The 21,091-nt window shown below is 60.2% G+C and overlaps 1 protein-coding gene across 2 annotated transcripts in view; it reads right to left on the bottom strand.

Annotated features, from left to right (window-relative positions):
- Positions 1 to 5,762: 5,762 nt before the first annotated feature.
- Positions 5,763 to 21,091, bottom strand: part of GPR153 (G protein-coupled receptor 153) — a 29,458-nt gene continuing 14,129 nt past the window's right edge. The window contains exons 2-6 of one of the 2 annotated variants that reach the window (XM_044419647.1): positions 20,278 to 20,818; positions 18,952 to 19,381; positions 12,016 to 12,205; positions 10,707 to 10,891; positions 5,763 to 6,563 (exon numbers count right to left, since the gene is read on the bottom strand). In XM_044419647.1, coding sequence (XP_044275582.1) covers positions 5,763 to 6,563; positions 10,707 to 10,891; positions 12,016 to 12,205; positions 18,952 to 19,381; positions 20,278 to 20,633 — 1,962 coding nt within the window. In that variant the 5' untranslated portion in view covers positions 20,634 to 20,818. Of the gene's footprint in view, positions 6,564 to 10,706; positions 10,892 to 12,015; positions 12,206 to 18,951; positions 19,382 to 20,277; positions 20,820 to 21,091 lie in introns of those variants that run through there. The other variant, XM_044419648.1, reaches the window with a different exon arrangement.

Raw genomic sequence — 21,091 nt, 5'->3', positions numbered from 1 at the left:
CAACCGAGGGCCTCCCCTTTTGGCTCCTGCATGTGTAAAGCCATTCAGTGGGTGGAGCGGCATCCAGAGGGCTCAAGGTGCATTTCTCTGAATGAGAATATCGCTCCTCTCCAAGGAGCTGTGCCAGACTGGCCTGACTGCATCGGTTTATACACAAGTTACACTGATAAGCATGAGGACTAGGAACATGCTTTTGGGGGCTTAGTTTTTGATGAATGGAAGCAAAACAGGAGGAAAGCACAGGGCACTTCCTCCTCTGGAACCAGCTTTTGGCTTCTCCTTTATCATGATTTCCTTTCCCTTCTGCGGTGGCAATGAATGAGCTACAATGGTTCATTTAAATCATTCAGGTTTCAAAGTGTGCTCCCCCCCCCCCAAATTAGTGCCTTCTACATTCCACACCACAAACACGTGCATGCACAAGGACCACTTCCGGCCCCATGGGGAGGTGCTTGAAAGCCACAGCGGGACGCGAGGCGTCAGGCAGCCCCCCCACCCCCGCGGTGGGGCTGACAGAGCGTCAGCATCCCTCGGCTAAAGTCACGTGGCACACAGTGCGCTGCTCAGCCCCTCCCGTCCCTTGCAATCATTTCCACGGTTTCTTTTAGAGGGTGGAAAACGAAGCCTTACCTGGACCTGGTGGAACGGAGCTCCGCGCTGCAGCGCCACCTCGTGGAGCAAGCAGCGAGGCAGAAAAAGCAAGGAAAGGCGCCGCCATGCAAGGAGCCCATTCTAGCTGTGCACAGAAGCCTCCGCTAGTGGCAGGCGGACAGCGTGGCTGCCTGCCTGACTTAGAGAGCCCCCGGGCGCGGCGGGGAGGACGGCGGGCCCCCTGTTCAGCTGGCACCTGCCCTTCCAGTGCGCCCCTGCACGCCTCATCTGCAGGCACAGGGCTGGGCACAGGCAGGCAGCGGTGGTCAACATGCGGGCCGCTGCGCTTGGCCGCCTCCGGCTCCTCCACTGGCCCTCGCCAGCCTCCTGCCCGTGCCGTGCGTGCAGCTCCTCTTGGAAGGCCCTTCTCAGGGTGTGCCGGGGAAAGAGGCGTCTCTGAAATGCCCTTCCCAGGCAGACCTGTCCGGGATCACCGCTGGGCATGTAGAGGCCAGGCTGGGGACTTCCCTGTGTGACAGGCATTCTACCCCCTTCTCCTCAAAGGGCTCCATGAAATATTCAATACTGTATCATTTCGATCTTTATCCTTAAGGCACAATCCTGCACGTGCTCATGGGGAAAAGCAGTCCAGCGATTCCCACACTCTCCTGCCAGCACAGCTGCTGGAAAATGCAAATGGGTATTCAAACATTTTCCCATCTAAAGCGCATCTCGGCGTGTCCCTCGTTGTGGCCATTTTGCCACAGCGGGTGGGGTGCTTCGCAACTGCCCCGCACGCCAGTCTATGGCGAGCTCTTGCCAAGAGCTCGGTCTTCACAGAATTCGGGTATCTCAAGCTGCCACAAAGGCGTTCACGTGCACAGGGTGAAGCGTGGTTCAGGAAAGGCCAAACCGGGGGGCAGGGGGGGGGGAGGAAGCTGCCACTTTAAAGCTGTACCCACACGAGTCCATGGAAACCAAAGCACGGACAGACACGGCGCTCTGGGGCTACGGCGCAATGGAGCCAGCCAATCTGGCCACCCTCTCCTGCTTGTTCCAGTGTCACGCTTGGGGCACTGCATCAACATTACCCAGAGTGCTGGAATGCTTTTTAAATACCTTCTTAAAAATCAGATTAAAGTTGCATTGGAGTGGTGCTCTTTTAGGGCATGACTGCACGCATGCTGGGGTAGACAAGAAAAGTCCTAGCCCTTCCATCATTCTCCAAGCAACATGGCTCTCTAGACATGCACAGGAGGTGCCTTTATGCACACAGATGTCCCGATATATTTCTGTTATCATGTGCACTCTCCTTTTATTTATAATGAAACATTTATGGCCTGTAGACAGTTTTTAAATAAGATAACTCTCTAAAATGGAGCTACCCTCCATAGAGGGAATCTTATTTAAGATGATGCTGACATGGCATGTGTACCCGCCTCTCTTCCTCTGGCAAGGAACCCAAGGGAGCTCACATGGCTCCATTTTATCTTCACAGCAGCAACAACCCTGTGAGGTAGGCTAGGCTGGGAGTCTGTGGCTGGCCCAAAGTCACCCAGTGGCTTTTGTGGCTGAGTGTGGACTAGAATCCGGGTCTCCCAAGCCTCAGGGGTTCTCTCAGAAATCTGTCACTCCTCATGCCTGGGCTGAGAATCCCATGGGGAGAATCCCACAGAAGACGGTGCCACAGCCTGAGAGGATTCACGGCCCTTGAGCATGTGCCAGTGAATCTGAACAGGAGAACACCTCCCTCCCCTGGCCTTTCATCCGAGTAAGGCACAGAAATCTACTCCATTCGCAGCCAACCTGCTCCGGAGAGGCTGCTTTCCCAGGAGCATCTTTGGCAAGAGCATCCGAGGGCAGCTAGGTCTCAGCAGATTAACATCTGCAGCAGAGGCAGCAGGGCAGCTGCAGAGCGGAGGCAGGGGCCGGACTAAATAGTGGACCTTCATGTGGGAAAGGGCCACTGCATCGTTCTAAGGCTGCGGGGGCCTCGCACGACCCTCCACCTGCCAGCCCACTCCGGCTGGCACAAGCCACTGATGCCCTCCAGAGGCTTCAGCCTGCATCCCTTGGTCCCAAGGTCTGCGGAGCCATGGTAACGGCAGCCGAGAGCAACAGGCTGCCGCTGCTGGAGGGCCAGAAGTTGTGCACCCCGGCATGGTGCATGCTTTGCCACTGTGCGCCACCTGGTGGCAAGGCAAGCCCTGGCTTTTTCCGGAAAAAAGGCAATTCCAAGATTTAGGCCATTTCTCTTGGTTCCTGCCAAACAAGGGTGGATGCAAACTGATTGCAAGGAAGCTGAATAAGTCTGAGGACTTGATGGATTTATTTGGCCAAAGGAGCTGAGACAGTCCTGAGAGCAGACTTCTGGGTGTGGTTGGGAAAGTCACCTTTGGCCCTCTTCCCTTATGTTAAACAAACAAAGAAAGAACCTGCCAACCTTCCCTCAAAGTAGAAAACTAGCACAGCAGGGACGCCTGCCATTTGTCCCACTGCCTGGCTCGTCTGATGAGTGCACGGGGGGATCTGCACCAGAGAGGACCCTCCGAAAGGGCCCCCACAATGCAACACGGCACTGCCTCTGCTCCCGCCTCCAGCCTCGACCACCTCCCTCTGCTGCGCCCCTGGATCCGGCCCGTGTGTGGCGTGGGCCTCTGCCTGCAAGGTGGGGCTGCAGCCGGACACTCGCCAGCGAACGTGGCCAGCGGGTGACGCAGCAGGCTCTGCACAGGCAAGTTTCGAAGGAGAGAGTGGAAGGAACGCGGGCAAGTTGGCACGACACCTCTACCGGCTCTGCGAGTGATGAAGCAGCCTCCCCAAAGACAGGTCCCACCCAGAGCGGTTGGGCTGCCGCCCCCTGCTGGCTGGGCATGATGGGAGCTGTAGTGCCACACACTGGGGAGGCCCAGCCAGGAAGGCTGTGCCAAAGGTCCAGAACCACTGTCCACGCTGATTCTACGGGAAGAGGCTAATTTCCAAGAGAGGAGTCCATTCTCGGTGCACCAGGCAGCTCCACAGGGGCCAGGGCAGGAGAAGCGTGTGCTGCAGGGGAGGGGGCTGCTGGATTCAGTACAGTGGAGTCAAAATGCCTGGGGCTGTCCCCCTGCCCTGCCCTCCCCCTTCCACATGCCCCATCCCCTCCCAGGGCACCTATTCAGCAAAAGCTGCCCTCCTTTGCTCAGTCATGCATGCATGCGAGATGGAGCTGGACTGGAAGCTCGGCACTCCCTGGCCACCAGCCCCCTGGAAGCACAAGCCTCAGCGCCCTCGGGGGCGCCCCTTGGCCAGGCACAGCCGGGCAGGGTCTACAGTGACCGGAGGCCCTCCTGAGCCAGCGGCAGGGCGTGAAGTCATGAGCCAGGGCAGGGCACAGGCCAAGGGAGGAGGCTGCCAGGAGCTCGGCACCCGTGCCCCAGCAGGCCCGACCAGGAGCGCCCGCCCTGGCCGCAGCTTGTGCTGCCTCTGTTGCATCCCCTCCAACCTGGGAGCATTCCAGGAAGCTGGTGATTCCTCATGCCCCAGTCTTCGGATCATGCGGGCCGAAAGCATGCGATGCGGAAGGCTGGCTGCTGCGGAGGCGCTTCCTACGAGTCACATGCGCATGGAGATCTGGAAGCAGCAGCAGCGTTGCACCCGGCCGGTTTGCCGCAGTGGGCCAGCGCAGGGGAACCCACTGGGCTGCCCCACCCCCACAGCACCCCCACTGAACTCCGGCAGCAGAGCAGCAATGGGGATGAGCTTCAGACCAAGCCACGTGGAAGCCCGCCTTGTTTCGGGGCTGAGTCCCAGGAGGTTCAGCAAAGGCAGTTGCACGGCAGGGCCTGGCAGCCACTCCATGCGGCCAATTTTGGAGCGGCATTTGTGCTTTTCCTTCGCCCCTCTGTGCTGCCCAGGCTGGATGGTAATCGGGTGGCAAGCTGCGGCCATTTCAGGATGGGGGTGGCACAGAAAAGGCAGGCGTCGCCCGCTGCCCATCTATGTGTAAGATATGCCGGGGGCTCAGAGAGAGGGAAACTGATGGGGGGGGGGGCTTTTTGTCTTCCGCCAGCCAAGTGCTGGATTCAAACAACACACTCTGGGTTGTTGAAGTGTGGGTTAATGTGTGGTCTGAGCCTAGCTGAGATAACAAGCCCTGGTGAGTTATCCACAGTTCACAACCCAAAAACAAAGCATGGTTTCTGTTCATGGTTTGTTTGTGGCTAACATGCTATGGCTTATTAGCACACTGGATTCAGAGAGCACAATAACTCACATTTCAACAAGAACCCACACTCAGGCCATATGTCGAGCCTTGGGTGTGGGTCAGGGTGCTGTCTGACCACAGCCATGGACCAGCCCTGGGGGACAGTGGAGCAGCTGACCCACTTCTGGGCAGAGCATGGGGGCTGCTGCAAAATCCTCTGCCTTGCCACCAGGCAGGGGGTTTGGAGCTGGCGGCGGGACCCCCGCAAGGTGAGTGGGCAGTGCCCCCTGCCCACAGAGACTCGCTCCTTGCGCTCTCTTCTGCCCCGTCTGGGCTGGCTTCCCCCGACGCCTCGTCTTGCGGGGCTCCGTGGCTCTCCTTGCTCAGACAGGGACACACCAACCTGCCCTCTTCTGCAAGTCCCGATCCCGATCCCGCTCTCGCACGATGCCCTTGCAGGTGAGTGGAAGACACGCAGGAGTGGCTGCGATCCCCTTTCCATGGTCCTCGGGGAGATCCTGACAGCCACCCATCCTGTGGAAGGGAGCCCTCAGCACCCAGCATTCGGCAACCGGGGCCCGCTGTGCGGGACACATCGCAGGTTCACGTGCTACAAAAAATCATGCACAATTTACACCTATTCATAGAGTAGCAGGGCGGATGTGCAGATAATAAAAAGAGAGCACAGCATCTCCAAGGCAGGGCACACACCCTCCCTCTGCAGGGGCTTCCACCCGAGGGGGCAGTGCTGCGAGCTGCGGGGGCACAGCCCCCAGTGTGCCTTTCGAGACAGCACTGGCGTGCGGGGTGCTCCTCGACTCGCATCTCCGCGCTTTCTTTACAAAAGGCATGAGAGTCTGGGGAGAGATTTCTTTGGTGCTTGCCCAGTCCTTTTCATAAATCCCAGGCCACAAGGAGGGCACCCTGCCCTCTGCACTGAGAGAGGACTGCACCACCCACGCGGGGGCCCTCGGCAGATCCTGCTCTAGGAGGCCGAGCCGCTGGAATCCGAGTGGAACGTCACGTACCCAGAGGAGACAGACGGCGAACTCAGGAAGCTGCTCGTGCTGCCTTTGCTGCCATTCTTGTGCAGGTCCTCCTGGCCCCCCCAGGAGGGACTCAGGCCTGTCCGAAAGCCCTCCGACTCTGAGCAGCAGCTGCTGGGCCGGCCGCCCTCGGGCAGGGGGGCCTCACACAGCTCGATGTGGATTTGCTCGAGGCAAGGGGTGCCCGTGCCCCCCTTGGAGAAGAGGCTCCTGGCATCCTCCCGAGCCAAGAGGGGGCCCGGCACCCTCAAGGAGCACACCTGTCCCTGGGCCACAAAGCTCCGCCGGGCCTGGGGCTCCTGCTCAAAATGGGTCAAGGGGAAGCTGGTGAGGGTGGCGGCCGAGCAGCGCTGGAGGCTGTCTGGGAGAAGGGAGACGGAAGCCGAGCGCAGGGGGGCCTTCCGGGGGCTGGGCGTGAGGCCAGAGCCCTCGCCGAAGCTTGCCACTTCCTCCTTGCTGAAGCATCTGTGCCCACCCTCCTCGCAGAAGTCCTCGTGGGAGAAGGGCTTGAGGGACAATGTGCTCTCGGCCGACTTGCGGCGCTTGTGGGACAGGCGCCCGTCCTCCTGGAAGGAGAGGAGGCTGCTCCTGCGCCGGTCGTGCCCCTGGTGCGGGAGCAGCAGCTGAGCGAGCCCGGCAGCCATCTCCTCACCGGCCCCCCAGTGCTGCAGGTAGGCGGAGATCTGCCCCGTTGTCCAAATGTCGGTCTCGTCGTGGGAGAAGCGCCGGGTGGGAGGGACCTGCAGCGGATCAGAGAGCCGAGAGCATCATCACAGCCCCCGCTGGCTAAGGGCCCAACTCAGCCACTGGCTGAACAAGGGGAGGAGGGAGGGCAGGTGCTCTGCCTGGGCTGGGGAAAGTCAGGGCAGCCGGGAGGGACCGACTGGGGCTGCAGCCCCTCCCTGGGACAGCGCAGGCAGCCACTCTGCCCCGGACCTCCTCCCCATCTGTGCCGTCCTCACCTCAGCCAGGAGCAGGCCCTTTGGGGTCTGAGCTGGCTCGCACAGACCCAGACCCAGCCCCAGCCCCCCACCGCCCCGTGCTGCCACAGGAGGAGCAGGTGCCTTCTGAGCGATTGCAAGAACCGCAGCAACACTGCGAAGCACACAGGTACCAAGCGAACGGCCGGCAGGGCTTGGTGCTCCGCCCCGGTTCCTCCTGGCTGCCGGGGAGAGATCCCGCTGGGATCCTGGGAGGGCCCAGGGCGACAGCTGCAGCCGTGGGGTGTGCCCCAGGCTGTCTGGCAGAGGGTCTCGTGCAGCTGCCGTCTGCAGGCCTTGCACGCCCATGATGGTGGGATCGCCCCACATCTCTGGCGGGGCTGCAACCGGCGGTGCCATGAAGGGTTCCGTCCTGCAGGGCTGCGAGCCCCGACAAGTGCAGGCAGGACGCTTCCCCGCTGTGACAGAGGACGGCCAGCACGGGTGGCGGTTGGAGTCCCCCCTTGGCCGAGAAGGGCCCTGGGTGTTCCCAGCCCGGGACAGACTATCAGCCTTGCCCAGAAAAACGACATGAGAGCCAGCACGAGTCGTCCCGGGGATCCCCCGGCCAGCCCCACCCCAGCCGCTCCTGCCCTGCGCCGTGTGCTCCACTCTGCCCTTGCCGTGCCCCGCTTTGATCCTGTGTGCCCCTCGGCCCGCTCCTGCGTGTTCCAGCCCCGCCCCAGCCGCTCCTGCCCTGCTCCAGCCCCCTCTTGCCCGGCCACCTTTCCGCGAGTGCTCCCCTGGCACCGGACCACTGGACTGCCTCTGGGCCGTGCTCGCTCCCTCGCCTGTGCAACGCCGGGCCGCCTGCTGCCCTGGCCCTGGCCCTGGACTGCTGACCCGGCCACCAGCCTCCAGCCCTGCTGCGCTGCAGGACCTGGTCTCACTGCAGCACCCTGGCCCGGCCGTTCCGCCTGCCCCAGCCGCCGCCTTGCACTGAGCCGCAGGTGACGGGGGCCCTGGTCCCCGCTCAGCTCAGCCATGGAGCCGACTGGGTGACTCTGGGCCAGTCAGAGACCCCAGTCCAGCCTATTCACAGGGTTGTTCTTGTGGGGACAAGAGGAAGAGTGGGAGGAGGAGAGTGTGGTAAGTTCTTTGAGTTCTTTGTGGGATGTGCATCCCATGAATAAATAAGTACACAGATAAACTAAAAGGGGATTCCCAGGATCACAGTTCCAAGCCCCTGGGACACTGGAGCAGCCCCCCAGTCCTTACGCTGTTGCCACCCGCTTCCCCTCCCAGGCCGGCAGCGGCCGCACATGCGGTTCTCCCACATCCCCCTTTTATTTATTTTATTTATTTAGAAAATGTCTATGCCGCCCCATTCGCCGAAGCCTCGGGGCGGCTCACGAAACATCTTCCGTGGGCTCGTTTGGGCAGGGAGGGCTGAGCGTGGGGCCAGGCCAAGGCCACCCACACAGGGCCAGCCCATGGCCGGCCTGGAGGCGGAGAGGGGTCTTCCCAGCTCCAGGCAAGGCTCATGGGGCTTTCGGTCCCACTACCGGCACTGCAGGCCACAAACTTGCAACGTCTCAGGCCCACACTGGCCCAGGGTTTTGGTCCCTTGGACTCGTGCCTGTCAAAAATCTGGCCTGCAAATTAGCTCAGGGCGCTTTTGTGCAGAGCAGTCCAGGAAAACCGAAAGCAGATGTGGGAGAATCCAGCCAGCCAGTGTCACAAGGGCTGAAGCAGGATGCTGTTTTCCTCTCCCCGAGAGAAAGCCTGCAGGCGTTATCCTCAAGGAAACCGAGAAATGGAGAAGAGAAATACAGACACAGCAAGGAACCAGAGAAGGGAGTTTCAGGGTCGGTCTGCTTGACCAGTGCTCTTTCCTAAAATGTGTCAGAGTTAACTGGGCCATATTCAGTGCAGTGCAGTATATGGCCTGACTTGACCCCCCCCCCCCCGAAGGTTGGAACCATCACCTTTTGAGAGCACCGGCCGAAGGATCGTCAGTTGAAAACAGACTGGCAATTCCCACATTTCCCCAACTCGACATACTGGCTGGGAATACCGGGAGCTGCTGGTCATTTCCCCACCTAAACATGCTTGGGACGGTGTCCTGGCTGCAAGAAATGCTTTTGCTAAAATAAATGTGATTTTTTAAAAAACTAAATTTTAATTTGGCCATGACAAGTAGGGAGCATCAGAAACCCAACCAATGTTTCTGCAAAGAAACTCTGTAGAGCTGGGCCAGAAATCTGGCTTCCTGCAGATCTCAGCTTCCATTTCTGGCTCTCTTGGCTGCAAAGGCCTGGCTGAAGGAGGGCAGGCCGCTGCATCCTCGGGGCCCAGAGAGACCGTTGGGCTGATTCGCAGGGCCAAACTGCAGGGCATCCCCGAGCGGCCCAGGCACTTCCTTGCCCACCCCCACAACTTGCAGAAGAAGCGATGCCGTGCACGGGGCTGTGGTCACCCTCGTGCAAATACTGCCCTCTCTCCTACTTGCCCAGAGGCCCGGCCTGATTTTGGAAGGTGCTGGTGGGTGAGGAAGCAGGAAAACCAGGCAAAGCAACGGATCAGCACATTCAGCAGGAGCCGCCATCGGATGTGGCTGCCTGTAACCCCCTGAATGGGCCCCCAATGCAAGACAGGCCAGAAGGAGGGGCCAGGCTCTCCAAGGCTGATTTTGGCAGTCCAAAGGTTTCCCACCTCCTTGGAATGAGTCACCTCAGCAGCACTGGGATTCTTTGGTGGATGGTACCTTGCCGGCCCCTTCCCGCACCAGGACCATCATCCCGGCACAGGAGGAATCCAGTGGGCTGTGGGGGAGGGGGCTAAACTTCTCTGCATGCTGACCTTGGATTGCTGTGCCCACATCGTTTTTCTTACTGAAACAAGCAAGCGAGACCTCTGTCTAAAGAGCTCCCAACCATGGAAAACCAATTCAGGAAGGACAGAAAACAAACTTCTTGGCGACCACTGAAAATCCCCACTGGGCCATGCTGGGACTCGCAGGCTTTTTCCAGTCTAACCTTGTAGTGACTTGCACCCTTCAACTGCACCTTTGGGCACTGAGGGGCGCGGGACTGCCAGCCAGAAATGGTCGGCACTCCAGGGGTCGGAGCCCAGCCTCACGGGATGGAGAGAGCTCCCGTCTTCTGCCCCGGCTTCTGCCCACCCAGCCGCTCGAAAGCACACCATCCCTGAGTAGAGGAAGAAGGACCACCACTCCTCGGTGGGAAACCTGCAAGCACGGCACTGGATCTGTCTGGATGCCCTCGGCAGAGGATCGGCGGAGAAAAGTCTCGGATGAACGGACTTCAGCAAGAACATGGCTTGCCAGCCGGTGCTAAGCCTGTTTGCCCCGTGATGCACAGGCACGAAAACTGACTAGCCACTGCCCTCGCCAGAACATCTACCGCATGGGTCCTCAACTACGGCCTGGGGCTGGATCCGGCCTGCCGTGTTCATGGGAGGCGGCAGTTTGCTCACACAGAGAAACGATCTCAAAGCGAGCAAGCTGCTGCCTCGCGCCGCGCGCCCTGCCCCCGCCTCAGCGCACCGGCCCACATGCACCGCTGGCACCACCTTTCCGGCCCACGCCCAGCGCCAGCACCTTTCCACTGGCCCCCTGGTTAAAACGTTTGAGGACCCCGATCTACTGTGTATAAAAGACTGTAGACTCCCTGGAAATACATGCCAAACACTAAAATAAAGATGAGCACTTCTCTCCACCCCTGACAGGCACCTCCAGTGCTACATTTTGCACGACTGCGAACTGCAGCGAAGCCATTGCCCAGCTCCCCAGCCCCCCCACCCCGCCCCTCCTGCACCTCTGCTCCTGCCCAGAGACCGCATGCAGGCACGCGGGGGCCCGGCTCCTGCCCTCCCTCCGAACCCAGATCGGCCCACTCCGCTTCTGCCCCTTCCCCTTCACTCCTGTCCCGACCGGCTCACCTGGAGGTATTGCATCCTGTCCTCCGGTTGGGGCTTTGCGGGGTACGCTTGGGGGAGCCCCCTCTCCAGCACTGGCAGATCATATTTGGCCACGTGGTCCAGGCTCAAGACGTCCCCCGCAAAGGTGCAATCGTAGCTCTGCTCGTACATCAGGTCGGTGTGCATCGCCCCGGCCAGGTTGCTTTCTAGGATGCCCGGGTGGGGGTGGGGTGGGGGGAGACACAGAAAGGACTCGGTGGGAAGGACTCGGTTGCCAAGAGTTTTGGTCAGATGGCAGGGCTAGGTTCATGGCCATGCGGAAGGGGCATGTGGAGCCCACCCCCCAAGCCCCTTCCTCAGCTGGTACATGCCTGCCTTGGAGGCCCGCAAGGGCTGGCTGCGTCTGGAGGCACAGGCTGCCCTGGGGGCTCATCCAGCCCCAGCTTCCCCGCAGCCCCTGCAGGAGGAATGGTGAGTGCCCGACGGGAGCCTGGCCCGCTGCCACTGGGGCTCTGCTCGTGCAGGGCACAGGAGGGCCGGGGGGGCCCGGTTCGGAGGGCTCGAGGTCATCAGATCCCACGGATTTCGGGGGCGCGCTCCAAGCATCGCCAAGTCCGGAGCCAGTCGGAGTGGGGGAGACCTTCTGGGGGTTCTGGACCCTCAATCAGCTGTTCGATCAACCCACCCTCCTGTTCCCGTCCTCCCACTGGCTCAAGCGAGAGCAAAGAGGGGGCGGGAGGAAAGGGAAAGCTTTTGGGAAAGGCTTTTGTGATTCTGACAGCCAAGGAATAAGCAGCCAGTCAGGGGAGCACTGAAATAGCCCTCCCGGACCAGGCCTGGCCAGGGTTTGTCTCGGCCAGCAACCGACCAGCTGCCCCAAAGGAAAAGACACAAGCAGAGCTGGTGTGCAGCAGCCCCGTCCGGCCCACGTTCCCCAGCATCCTGCCTCTGAGACCTGAGTTAGCCTGTGGCTATCAGGACTAGCAGGCATGGGTGGCCTTCTCCTCCAAGAACTGGCCCCATCCTCTGTACAGGATCCCAGACTGGTGGCCCTCATGAGATCTCGTGGGAGTGAATTCCTCAGTTTCCCTCTGCACTGCGTGAAGAAGGGCTCCCTCTGGCCTGTCCTGAACTGCCCCCCCACTCATCCCCTCGGGGTGCCTCCCGGTTCTCCCAGCGCTTCACCAAGGCGCGTTCAGCTGCTGAATTCGCTGCAGAAGGCCCCGAGCGAGTCGACCGGAGCAGCCTGTGCCGGCGCGGAGCAGCCACCATGCGGGAGCAAAGCTGCAACTCGGGCGAGGGCCGAGCAGGGGCTCGCGCAGGGACTCACCTTCCCCCGCGTCATCGTTGGACATGATGGCGAGACACTTCTCCCAGACGGACCGGAGGTCGGCCCGGTAGCGGTCGCAGGCCCAGAGGAAGAGCGGCAGCAGGAGCGACTGCACAACGGAGCACCAGAGCACGCACAGGACCATCCAGCGGTAGGCCGTGTCCGATTTCAGGCTGGCCACGCTCACCACCTGCAGGTGGCACACCGCGAGCGGTGGGCGGGGGAGCACACGGCCTCCCTGCTGTGCCCCGCACCCAGGAATGGGGCGCCCGAGGCACCCTGCAGAAGCTCGGCCCGCCCGGGTCTGGGTCTGGGTCTGGGTCTGGGCGGCAGTGTGCCCGTGCCCTGAACGGGGGATGCGGAGGGGCAGCCGTCACCGTTCCAGTTGCCGCTGCTTCTCACAGAGTTGCTGCCTTCAGCAGCCGCACAGTTCTCTGTGAGCATTACATGGGAAGGGGGGGAGGCGCCCAGCCCCTGGGGCCCGGAAGAGGGGGCTGGGGGAGCTCCTGGCCAGCCCAGCGAGTGAATTAAATCGGCAGCCAGGCCTGGCAAGGAAACGGCAGTGCAGACAGCAGCGAGGAGGGGCTGCACGGTGGGGGCATGCACGGACCTGCCTGCGCAGTTGCTGTTGCTCAAACAAGCCCGGGCACCCTCCACCCCAGTGCCTGGCCTGGCCTGGCGCCACTTCCCACGCCCTCTGGCCAGGTGGCAGTTTATCCCCACGACGTCCCCGTGAGGGAGGTCAGGCCGAGAATTAGTCACCCTGTCAGTCTCTCAGCTAAGAGGGGACCAGAACCCGGGACTTCCAAGTCCAAACACAGCCCTTTAACCATGACACCACACTGGCTTTTAACGTCTCGCTGTGAAGGTTAAACCCAAAGGAAGGGGACACTGAAGGAAAAAATACTGTTTGGACAGAGCCAGTGATGTAGAGAACCTCTCCGGGACAACACACACACACACACACGCGCACAAACGCGCGAAAAGCACCTGCCCAAAGAGGTTACTCTCAGTTCCAGTATAAGGAGAAACTATGTGAGGGTCCAGATATCACTATCGCATTGTTCTATTATTCTCTTTAGCCAGAAAGTAAGGACCTGGCCCCACTCCCACTGCTGGGAATCAAGATGAAGCTCTGAGATCCCATTCTGGCCAAGACTTCCTGCTGCAGGTCTTTGCCCCGCCTGGAGTGCCTGATCTTTGGCTGGCTGGCTGGCTGGCTGGCACTCCTCTTACAAGGCTGCCCAATTTTGAATGTCTCTGGATTTCACTGGGGGCTGGCAGGCTGCAGCCGGGGTGGAGGCGGGGACCAGTCAGTTGGACCCAGGCCAGCAACGCCCCTTCCCTCCTTTCGGTCAGTGTTCCACCACCACCCCCACAGCCAGCCAGATCCAAGCTAACTTAATTTGCTCCTAATTAATGAGTAGGCCACGTCACTCAACAGTCCAGTGCAGCTCTCTCTGCCAGGCGCTGAGTGAACACTGCCCATGGCCAAGAGGCCGTGGTGAGGGCAGCGTGCAGAATTTACCTGGTCTTGCAGACTCAAAGAAGGAGCTGCACAATGATGCCCTTGGGAGAGCAGCTTGATGAAAACCCCAGAAGAGCGCTCCAGGATCTGGTCAGGGGTCCATCCTGTCCGGGATCTCATGCTGCAGCAGCTTTCCAGCTGCCCACAAGATCCCACAAGTAGGCCAGGAGGGCAACACACCCTCTGCTCAGGTTCTCCCACAACTGGGGTGCGCATGCATGCTGCCCTGATGCTGGAGGGAGCTCCAAGCCAGCAGGATCAGCCACACAAGCTGCCTTCTCCTCCAGGAATATGTCCAGAGTGGGGGCCATCGCAATGTTTTGGGGAGGCGGATTTCGCAGTTTAACTCTGCCTCGTGTCCCGAATCTCCCGTACGCAGCGTCATGGGAAGACCCTTCCGGGCTCCCTCTCTGCTTCCTCCACACCACGTGCGGTTCTGGGCCCCTTCGTCACATCTCCAGGCACCGTTTTTCTACACGGAACAAGCCCAGGAGTTACAGACTTCCCTTTCTAGGATCACGCTGCTTGCCCTTTCCTTTTGGGGGTGGCCATCTGAGCTGCCAGCGTGGGATTCTGCAAGGGGAGGCTCCAAAGGCATGGGGGGGCCGACACCAGCCTCCATCCTGATCAGAGGCTCGGACTGCCTCCCCACCTGCACAAGCGTGGAGGGCTTGGGTGCCCTCTGGGGAGGGCCTTGCTGGGCATCTCCCCCAGCCGCTGGTGCCAGGCAGCTCCAACAACCTGCATGGTGCCCCCCCACCTTTCTGCAGCAGCCACAGCTGAGGGCAGGGTGAGTCCAGTGGGCATCCATGTGACATCCTGGGGGCAAAGGGGGGTGTCTTTGGAAAAAGGGTGAGAGCCCCAAGGACAACGCTGCTGAAGAGACCTGAGGGAGACTCGAGTGGACCAGTCGGTGCCCACTGCTGTCAGCCCAACATTTGGGTATCTCTACTGAGAGACTCTCGGGGAAATCACATCTTCTCATGTGCTGGAGGCTCCGCTTCTGGACTTCTCATGGTATTCGGTTCAGATCCTCTCCCGCCAGGTTTTGCCTTCTTTCTTTCTGCATGTTCTGCTACATAACCTTGAGCTATCACTGTGGCATTCTGGAGCTGCGCAAGGACACGGCAATGACCCCACACATTTCCTGATCAAAAGCCCCACAGGAATGTCCGGAAAGCACAGGAGGGGCCTTGAGGACGACTCCGTGGCCAAAGCTCACAGTAGATGCCTTGTGGCGAAAACCTCTGGGCTTCCAGAGTGGTGGCCACGGTAGCCACATGGCTCAGTGGCACCAGACAGCCACTTTCTCGCTGGGCGGAGGGAAGGCCACTGGAAGGCCACCTGTTCACTCAGGCAACCTGAGCCTGGCTTAATTTCAAGTCCAAACAACGCCAACTCACTAGCTGGCCTTGCTCAAGTCACACCTTTTCCCTCCTCCTCTCTCTCACCCTGGAGCAAGATCCATTTCAGGGGATGAAGCAATGAAACGTGGATGCGCCCACAGGGCCTCGCTCCTGGGCTGGCCTGGAGCGCACCCACTGAAGCGAACGAAGGCCTGCTTGGGCAGGTGGAGTGCGGCTCCCAAAACAACCAGCGCCAGCTTTGATGTAGGGAGAATCCTGGCAACCGGTGGAAAATTTCAGAGGACAGAGGTGAGATCTCTTCACAACAGAGGGGTCACTGGCCAAAATTCCTTGGTTGTCCATTTCTGTGGCACAGCCTCCCCCTTGTGGCCGACCACCCTTTTGAGGCTAGTGCATCCAGGGGGTCTTGGCAGTGCTTTCTGCGCTCACCTCGAGGCCAGGCTGGGACCAGGCTGCAGCCCCTCCTCCCCACCAACCCCACCTTCCCAGCAGCCAAAATGTGCCGAATGCTGGGCTGGCCAAGCGCCAGGGGAATTGGCTGGGAGGAACCAGCCAGGCCCAACTGAGGGCGATTTTAGTGCAAATGCCCACCCGCCTGCCGCCTTTCCTCTCCCCTTCCTGTTCCTTGTGAGCCCCTCCTGCTGCCTCCCCTCTGTCTTCTGCAAACAGCCCCTGCCGCTCTCCCACTGCCTCCTGGGGACAGTCCTGCAGGCAAGGCCATGCGGGGGCTCCAGCGGAGCGGCAACGAGGCCAAGAAGCGGCATGGCCCGAAATGTCCAAACCTGACCCTGGCTCTCAGGAGCAATTCACGAGGAATGCAGCTCGGGCTGCCCATGGGGCGTCCGCAGCTCGGTTCTGGAGACTCCAGCCTGCCCTTTCCATGGCGCACCAAGCATCTGAAACTCAACCCAGACAAGACGGAGGTCCTGTTGGTTGGCGGATCGGGTTTCGGAGAGGGTGGATTTGACCTGGTCCTGAATGGTGCAACACTCCCTCTTAGGGACAAGGTCCGCAGCTTAGGAGTACTCCTCGACCCGGAGCTTTCTTTGGAAGCTCAGGTGACAGCGGTGGCGAGGAGCGCCTTCCTTCAGCTTCGGCTGATTAATCAGCTGCGCCCCTACCTGGAGTACGACTGCCTGGCGACGGTGACACACGCGCTGGTGACTTCCTGCCTAGACTTCTGTAACGCGCTTTACGTGGGGCTTCCCCTGAAGACAGTCCGAACACTTCAATTGGTGCAAAATAGAGCTGCCAGGTTGCTGACGGGGACGGGGCGTTATGCTCACATGACTCCAGTCCTCCGTCAGCTTCACTGGCTTCCCATTGAAGCCCGGGCCCAATTCAAGGTGTTGATTATGACCTATAAAGCCCTAAACGGCTTGGGTCCTGGCTACCTGAACAAGCGCTTACGTCCGTATATGCCCGACCGCCCTTTGAGATCTGCGGGAGAGTCCCTTCTCCGGGAACCCTCCATGAAAGAAATTAGGAGAGTAAGTACTCGGAGGAGGGCTTTCTCTGCGGTGGCACCCAACCTATGGAATTCACTCCCCAAAGAGGTCCGCCTGGCACCGTCGTTACTGGTTTTTCGGTGCCAGGTAAAGACCTTTTTATTTAAACATCATTTTAATTGTTAAAACATATGATCTGGCCAGGGCAACTTCCTCTTCCTTCTCTTTTCTCCTCCTATATTTTTATTTACTTATTTTATACTGATAATTTTAATTTTATATTTGTAACTCAGTGTATTTTTTGTATTTTTGTATTTAATGGTAATTTATTATGTTCTATTGTATTTCAATGTATTTTATTGCGTTGTAAGCCGCCCCAAGGTTTCGGCAAGGGGCGGCATAGAAATGTAATCATCATCATCATCATCATCATCATCATCATCATCTGCGTGGACATCCATCAAGAGGAGAGGCCATGAGCCCCCTGCGAGCACCCATCCCTGTGCCCTCTTGCCCCGGCTGAGCTCTGCCTCCACACCAGGGGTGTGCAAGCTTTGCCCAAAAGATCCAGCAGTATTCCTGAATGTTCGTGGACTTGCGCTTAATTCTGCTCCCTTCTGGCACGGTCCAGGTGCAGGAAGGGCATCCCGCAAGCGCAGGAGAGCTGGATTCTGGCCTGATCCATGGTTTGAGGCACTCAGCTCTCTGGCAGCCACCTGGGAATCAGAGCACTGGGCCTTCCTTAGCACAGTACATGTTATGCCTGGAGAAGCAGGGGAAGGAAGCTGAGCACCTGCGTCTCTTGACTTCACTTCCTGCATGTTGTACAGACCCATGTGCGAGAGCATCAGGTGCACTAACATTGCATTTGGAGGCACCAGCGGGTGGGACCGGGGCTTGAGAGAGCTGGGCTTGCGTCTCTGCCCAGCCATCAACTTTGGATCTCCTGAGTCCCAGTCCAATGCTCTCACCACTGCACCCTGCTGTCAAAATGAGGGGATGCCTGTTATACTGATTCCTCTGCCCCACTGTCAAAACATGAGCAATGGCTTTGTCTCAGAAGCACTGGCTGAGGAAGCAGCATGTGCTACGGCGGGCTGGTGCAGGGGCCGCCCACGTGCGCTTCCACTGCCCCTGGGCAGGGGGAGCAGGGGAGATGCCACCAAGCACCCATGCGAACACAGAAACACAGAAACAGAGTGAGTCAGACGGGGTCTTCCAGCTCCAGCCAGCTCCGCTCACGACATGCCCACCATGTGCATGTCCAGCCTATCTTTGAACACCCTCACCGATGGGGCCTCAACGGCCTCTCGTGGAAGCCCACTCCACACCCTCGGGGTCCTAACTGTCAGAAAGTGCTTCCTGGCATCCAAATGGAACCTTTGCTCCATTGGAGCACGTCCTGCCTTCCTCTGCAGGGGAGAACAGGTCTCTCCCCACCTCCGTGTGACATCCCCTCACATAGCTGTATGTCTCCAACAGATCCCCTCTGAGTCTCCTCTTCTCCAGGCTGAAGAGACCCAGTTCCCTCAGTCTCGCCTCATACGGCATCCCCTGCAAACCGGCCACCAACCTTGTGGCCCTGCGCTGCACTGACTCTAACCTGGCTATATCCATCCTGTAATGAGGGGCCCAGAACTGAACACAATACTCCAGTTGCAGGCACACCAGAGTTGTATAGAGTGGTAGTAATACCTCTCTCGATCTAGAAGCCACACTTCTGGCTATGCAACCAAGGGTGGCGTTCGCCCTCTTGACCACCGCATCACAGGGCTGACTCATGTTCAGCCTACAGTCATCGAGTACCCCGAGATCCCTTTCACAAGTGCTGCTCTCAAGCCACTTGTCACCTAACCTGTACTTATGACAGCCTGGTGCCCTGCTGTCGCTTGGGCCCAGGAGTGCAAAGACAAAAGGAAAAAACAAAACAAAACAATCCACCCCCCTCATTAAACATGCATCAGAAGCTTGGAAAACTCTGGAATAAATACTTCAAAGGGAAGGTGCGATTTAGCACAGCTGGGCCACACTGTGGCGCAGTCCTCGGCTTGGCCAATGCCACAGGGAAGAGACCGGCCTTGGGGGGCTACGTGGCAGGGACGGAGAGTCGGCTTGCTCACCAGGGCACAGGCCCCGAGGTGCTGTTTTTATCTCCAGCCCACCGGAAGTGGCTGCTATGTTTAGCGGGGCGCGAAGAGGTCCTGGGAAGGGAGCCTGTGGGACGTCTGGAACTGGAATCTAACCTTGGCAGGCAGGCTGCTTTCAGAGGGAATGGACCAGGGGGGCCTTGCACAAACAATGGGCAGCAAAGATCCCCTCCCAGTGCCTGGGCCACTGGGGTGCCTTGGAGTGCCTGGCTGCCAGAGCTCAGCGCCCTGGCTAGCGTGGCAAGCTGGGCGCACTTCAGGTCTCCGGGGAGGGGCGCACGAATTCCCACGCTTGAGGCACCACTTTCTGGGAAAGCCCAGGCTTGCGGCCAGCAGCAGAACGCCTCAGCCACCTCCAGAGCCCTGGCAGGCCTGGCACACCCCTGGACGCCAGGAGGACTGCCCGGTGGCCTTGCCCACGCCCTCGCGATCACGGCTGGGCTTACCAGCGTGGGGAAGCCCATCAGGAAGTCGTACAGGAAGACGATGCCCGTGACCAAGCAGGTGATCTGCAGGGAGGTCTTGACGGGCTCAGAGCCGTCGATGGAGGAGCGGCGCTTGCCCTGGGCGTCCTCCACGATGATGGTGGGAACGTTGAACTTGTTCCTGTCGACGCCGCTGCCCATCTGGACGGAGAGCGTCTGGAAGAGGGCGATGCCCACGCAGACCACGCCCATGACGATGCTCCCACTGATGAGCAGCAGGAAGCAGACGCCGAAGCCCAGGCCGATCTCGGTGACGATGAACCGGCAGTCAGCAGCGTAGAAGCGCTCCGTGGTGTCGTGCCAGCCCACTGCGGGCAGCGTGGACAGGATGAAGGACACCATCCAGATGCCCATCACCGTGTGGACCGCCTGCTTCTTGGTGTTGCTCAGCCTGTGGGGGAGGCAGGGAATGAGACCCGCCCGTGGGTGGGAGTGGCGCCAGCTCTCCTCGCTCGCTGCAGCACACAGCCGATGGGTCCCCCGGAAGACTGCAGCATTCCTGGGAAGGCGGGCTTGGCCCGCTGCCTCGGCCGGGGTTGGGTGGATGCTGGGGGAGAGGATGGGTCTGGCATGAGTTGCCCCCCCCCCGCCTTCCCTTGGCTCCCCAGGCCCGCCAGCAGGCAGGACAGCTGAACTCAAAGCATCCCTGCTCAAGCTGAACTCGGGCCTGCCACTCCAGCACCTGCAGAGACGGGCCAAACCAGCCACCCCCCCGAGCGGAGCAGCAACTCGTGTGGAGGCAGAACAGGAGCCCTCCTCTGTGCCAGTCCATGTGGCGCGTGCTTTTCCCACTGTGCCGGGTCCTGGTACACAGGATAGGAACGACTGAAGCGTGCCCTGGCTGGGCCCCCCTGGCCCAGCTTGCCAACACAGGCTGGCAGCAGCGCCTGCCTGGGGATCAGAGGAGCTGCTGGTAGCCCTGCCGGGAGAGGCCGGGCCCAAGCCCGGGGCCCTTGGCAGACAAAGCGACGTCTCCATCCCCGAGCCGAGGCCCTTTCTCGTTTCCTTCCTCGATCCCTTCAGCACGCGAGGGACTCCAGGCTGTGGACACGCGCAGCACCGCTGTGCTGGTGGGGGGCAGGCTTGGGATCTGGGAGTGGGCTGCTGGGGGATCCCCTCCCTCACAGGGCACCTGTCTGTGGCTTAGCTTCCCCACCCCTCCCTCACAGCCCCCTCCTGGAGGCCTGCACCCTCAGGAGCCCCCTGCTGCCCCCCAGGGTGTTTCCAGGATCTGCCCAGGGAGGGAGAAGCGGCCCCCCTGCAGGGCCCTGCGGGGGAGGGACTGACCTGTAGTTGACAGGCCAGCGGACCATCCACATCCGGTGATAGGAGAGCGAGGTGACCGAGAAGCAGGTGACGAGGGTCAGGGTGTAGAAGGTGGAGACGAAGACCTTGCAGAGCCCCTCGTTCCACTCGTAGTCAGAGTGCTGCCGGCGGAGCTGGATGACCGAGTACATAGTGATGGGGACGGCGATGTTCAGGATGTGGGTCCCAGCCAGCGCACAGAGCAGGAACTCCAGTGGCTTCCACTTCTTCTGCTTGGCGCTCACGCTGAGGATGCCCCAGGTGTTGGCCAGGACGGAGAGGCCCGCGCAGACCAGCCAGGCCACCGCGTTCTTGTCCAGGGCCTGCTCATCATGCATGGTGGAGGGCGAGGTCAGCAGCCACTGGGGCCGGGCAAGGATGATGTGGACGCGCCAGGAGGGAGGTGGAAGGTAAAGGCATCCTCCAGGCCAGCCGGGGCCATCCAGGGCGCGTCAGGGGCGGGGGCAGATCCCCCCATGGGGCTCACAGGCCAGCAGGCCTGATGCCCAAAGATGAGGCATTTCTGGAAGAGAAGAAGGGGCTGTCAGATCAGGAGTGCTCAGGAAGCACGCTTTCCCGCGTGGCAGCGCTGCCTGCCGGACACGCGTTCTGCTGCAGCTGTTTCCCAAAAGGCAGAAGGGTGGTGCCAACCCACCTCTTGGAGGAGCCTGGCGTACCTGGGGAAGAGCGTGGGGCCCTCTCCCACCTCCCGTTGGGACGGAAATAATCAGCTTTGAACTTACAAAGCCGCCTGATAACAGGATGGGACCACTGCCCCCTCTAGCCCTCTGGGGTT

Source organism: Varanus komodoensis, unplaced genomic scaffold (genome assembly GCF_004798865.1).
Source record: "Varanus komodoensis strain SLA01 unplaced genomic scaffold, ASM479886v1 scaffold106, whole genome shotgun sequence".
Taxonomy (NCBI): Eukaryota; Metazoa; Chordata; class Lepidosauria; order Squamata; family Varanidae; genus Varanus; species Varanus komodoensis.
Note: the sequence above shows the minus strand (reverse complement) of the source record. Positions and strands in the feature narration are given on the sequence as shown.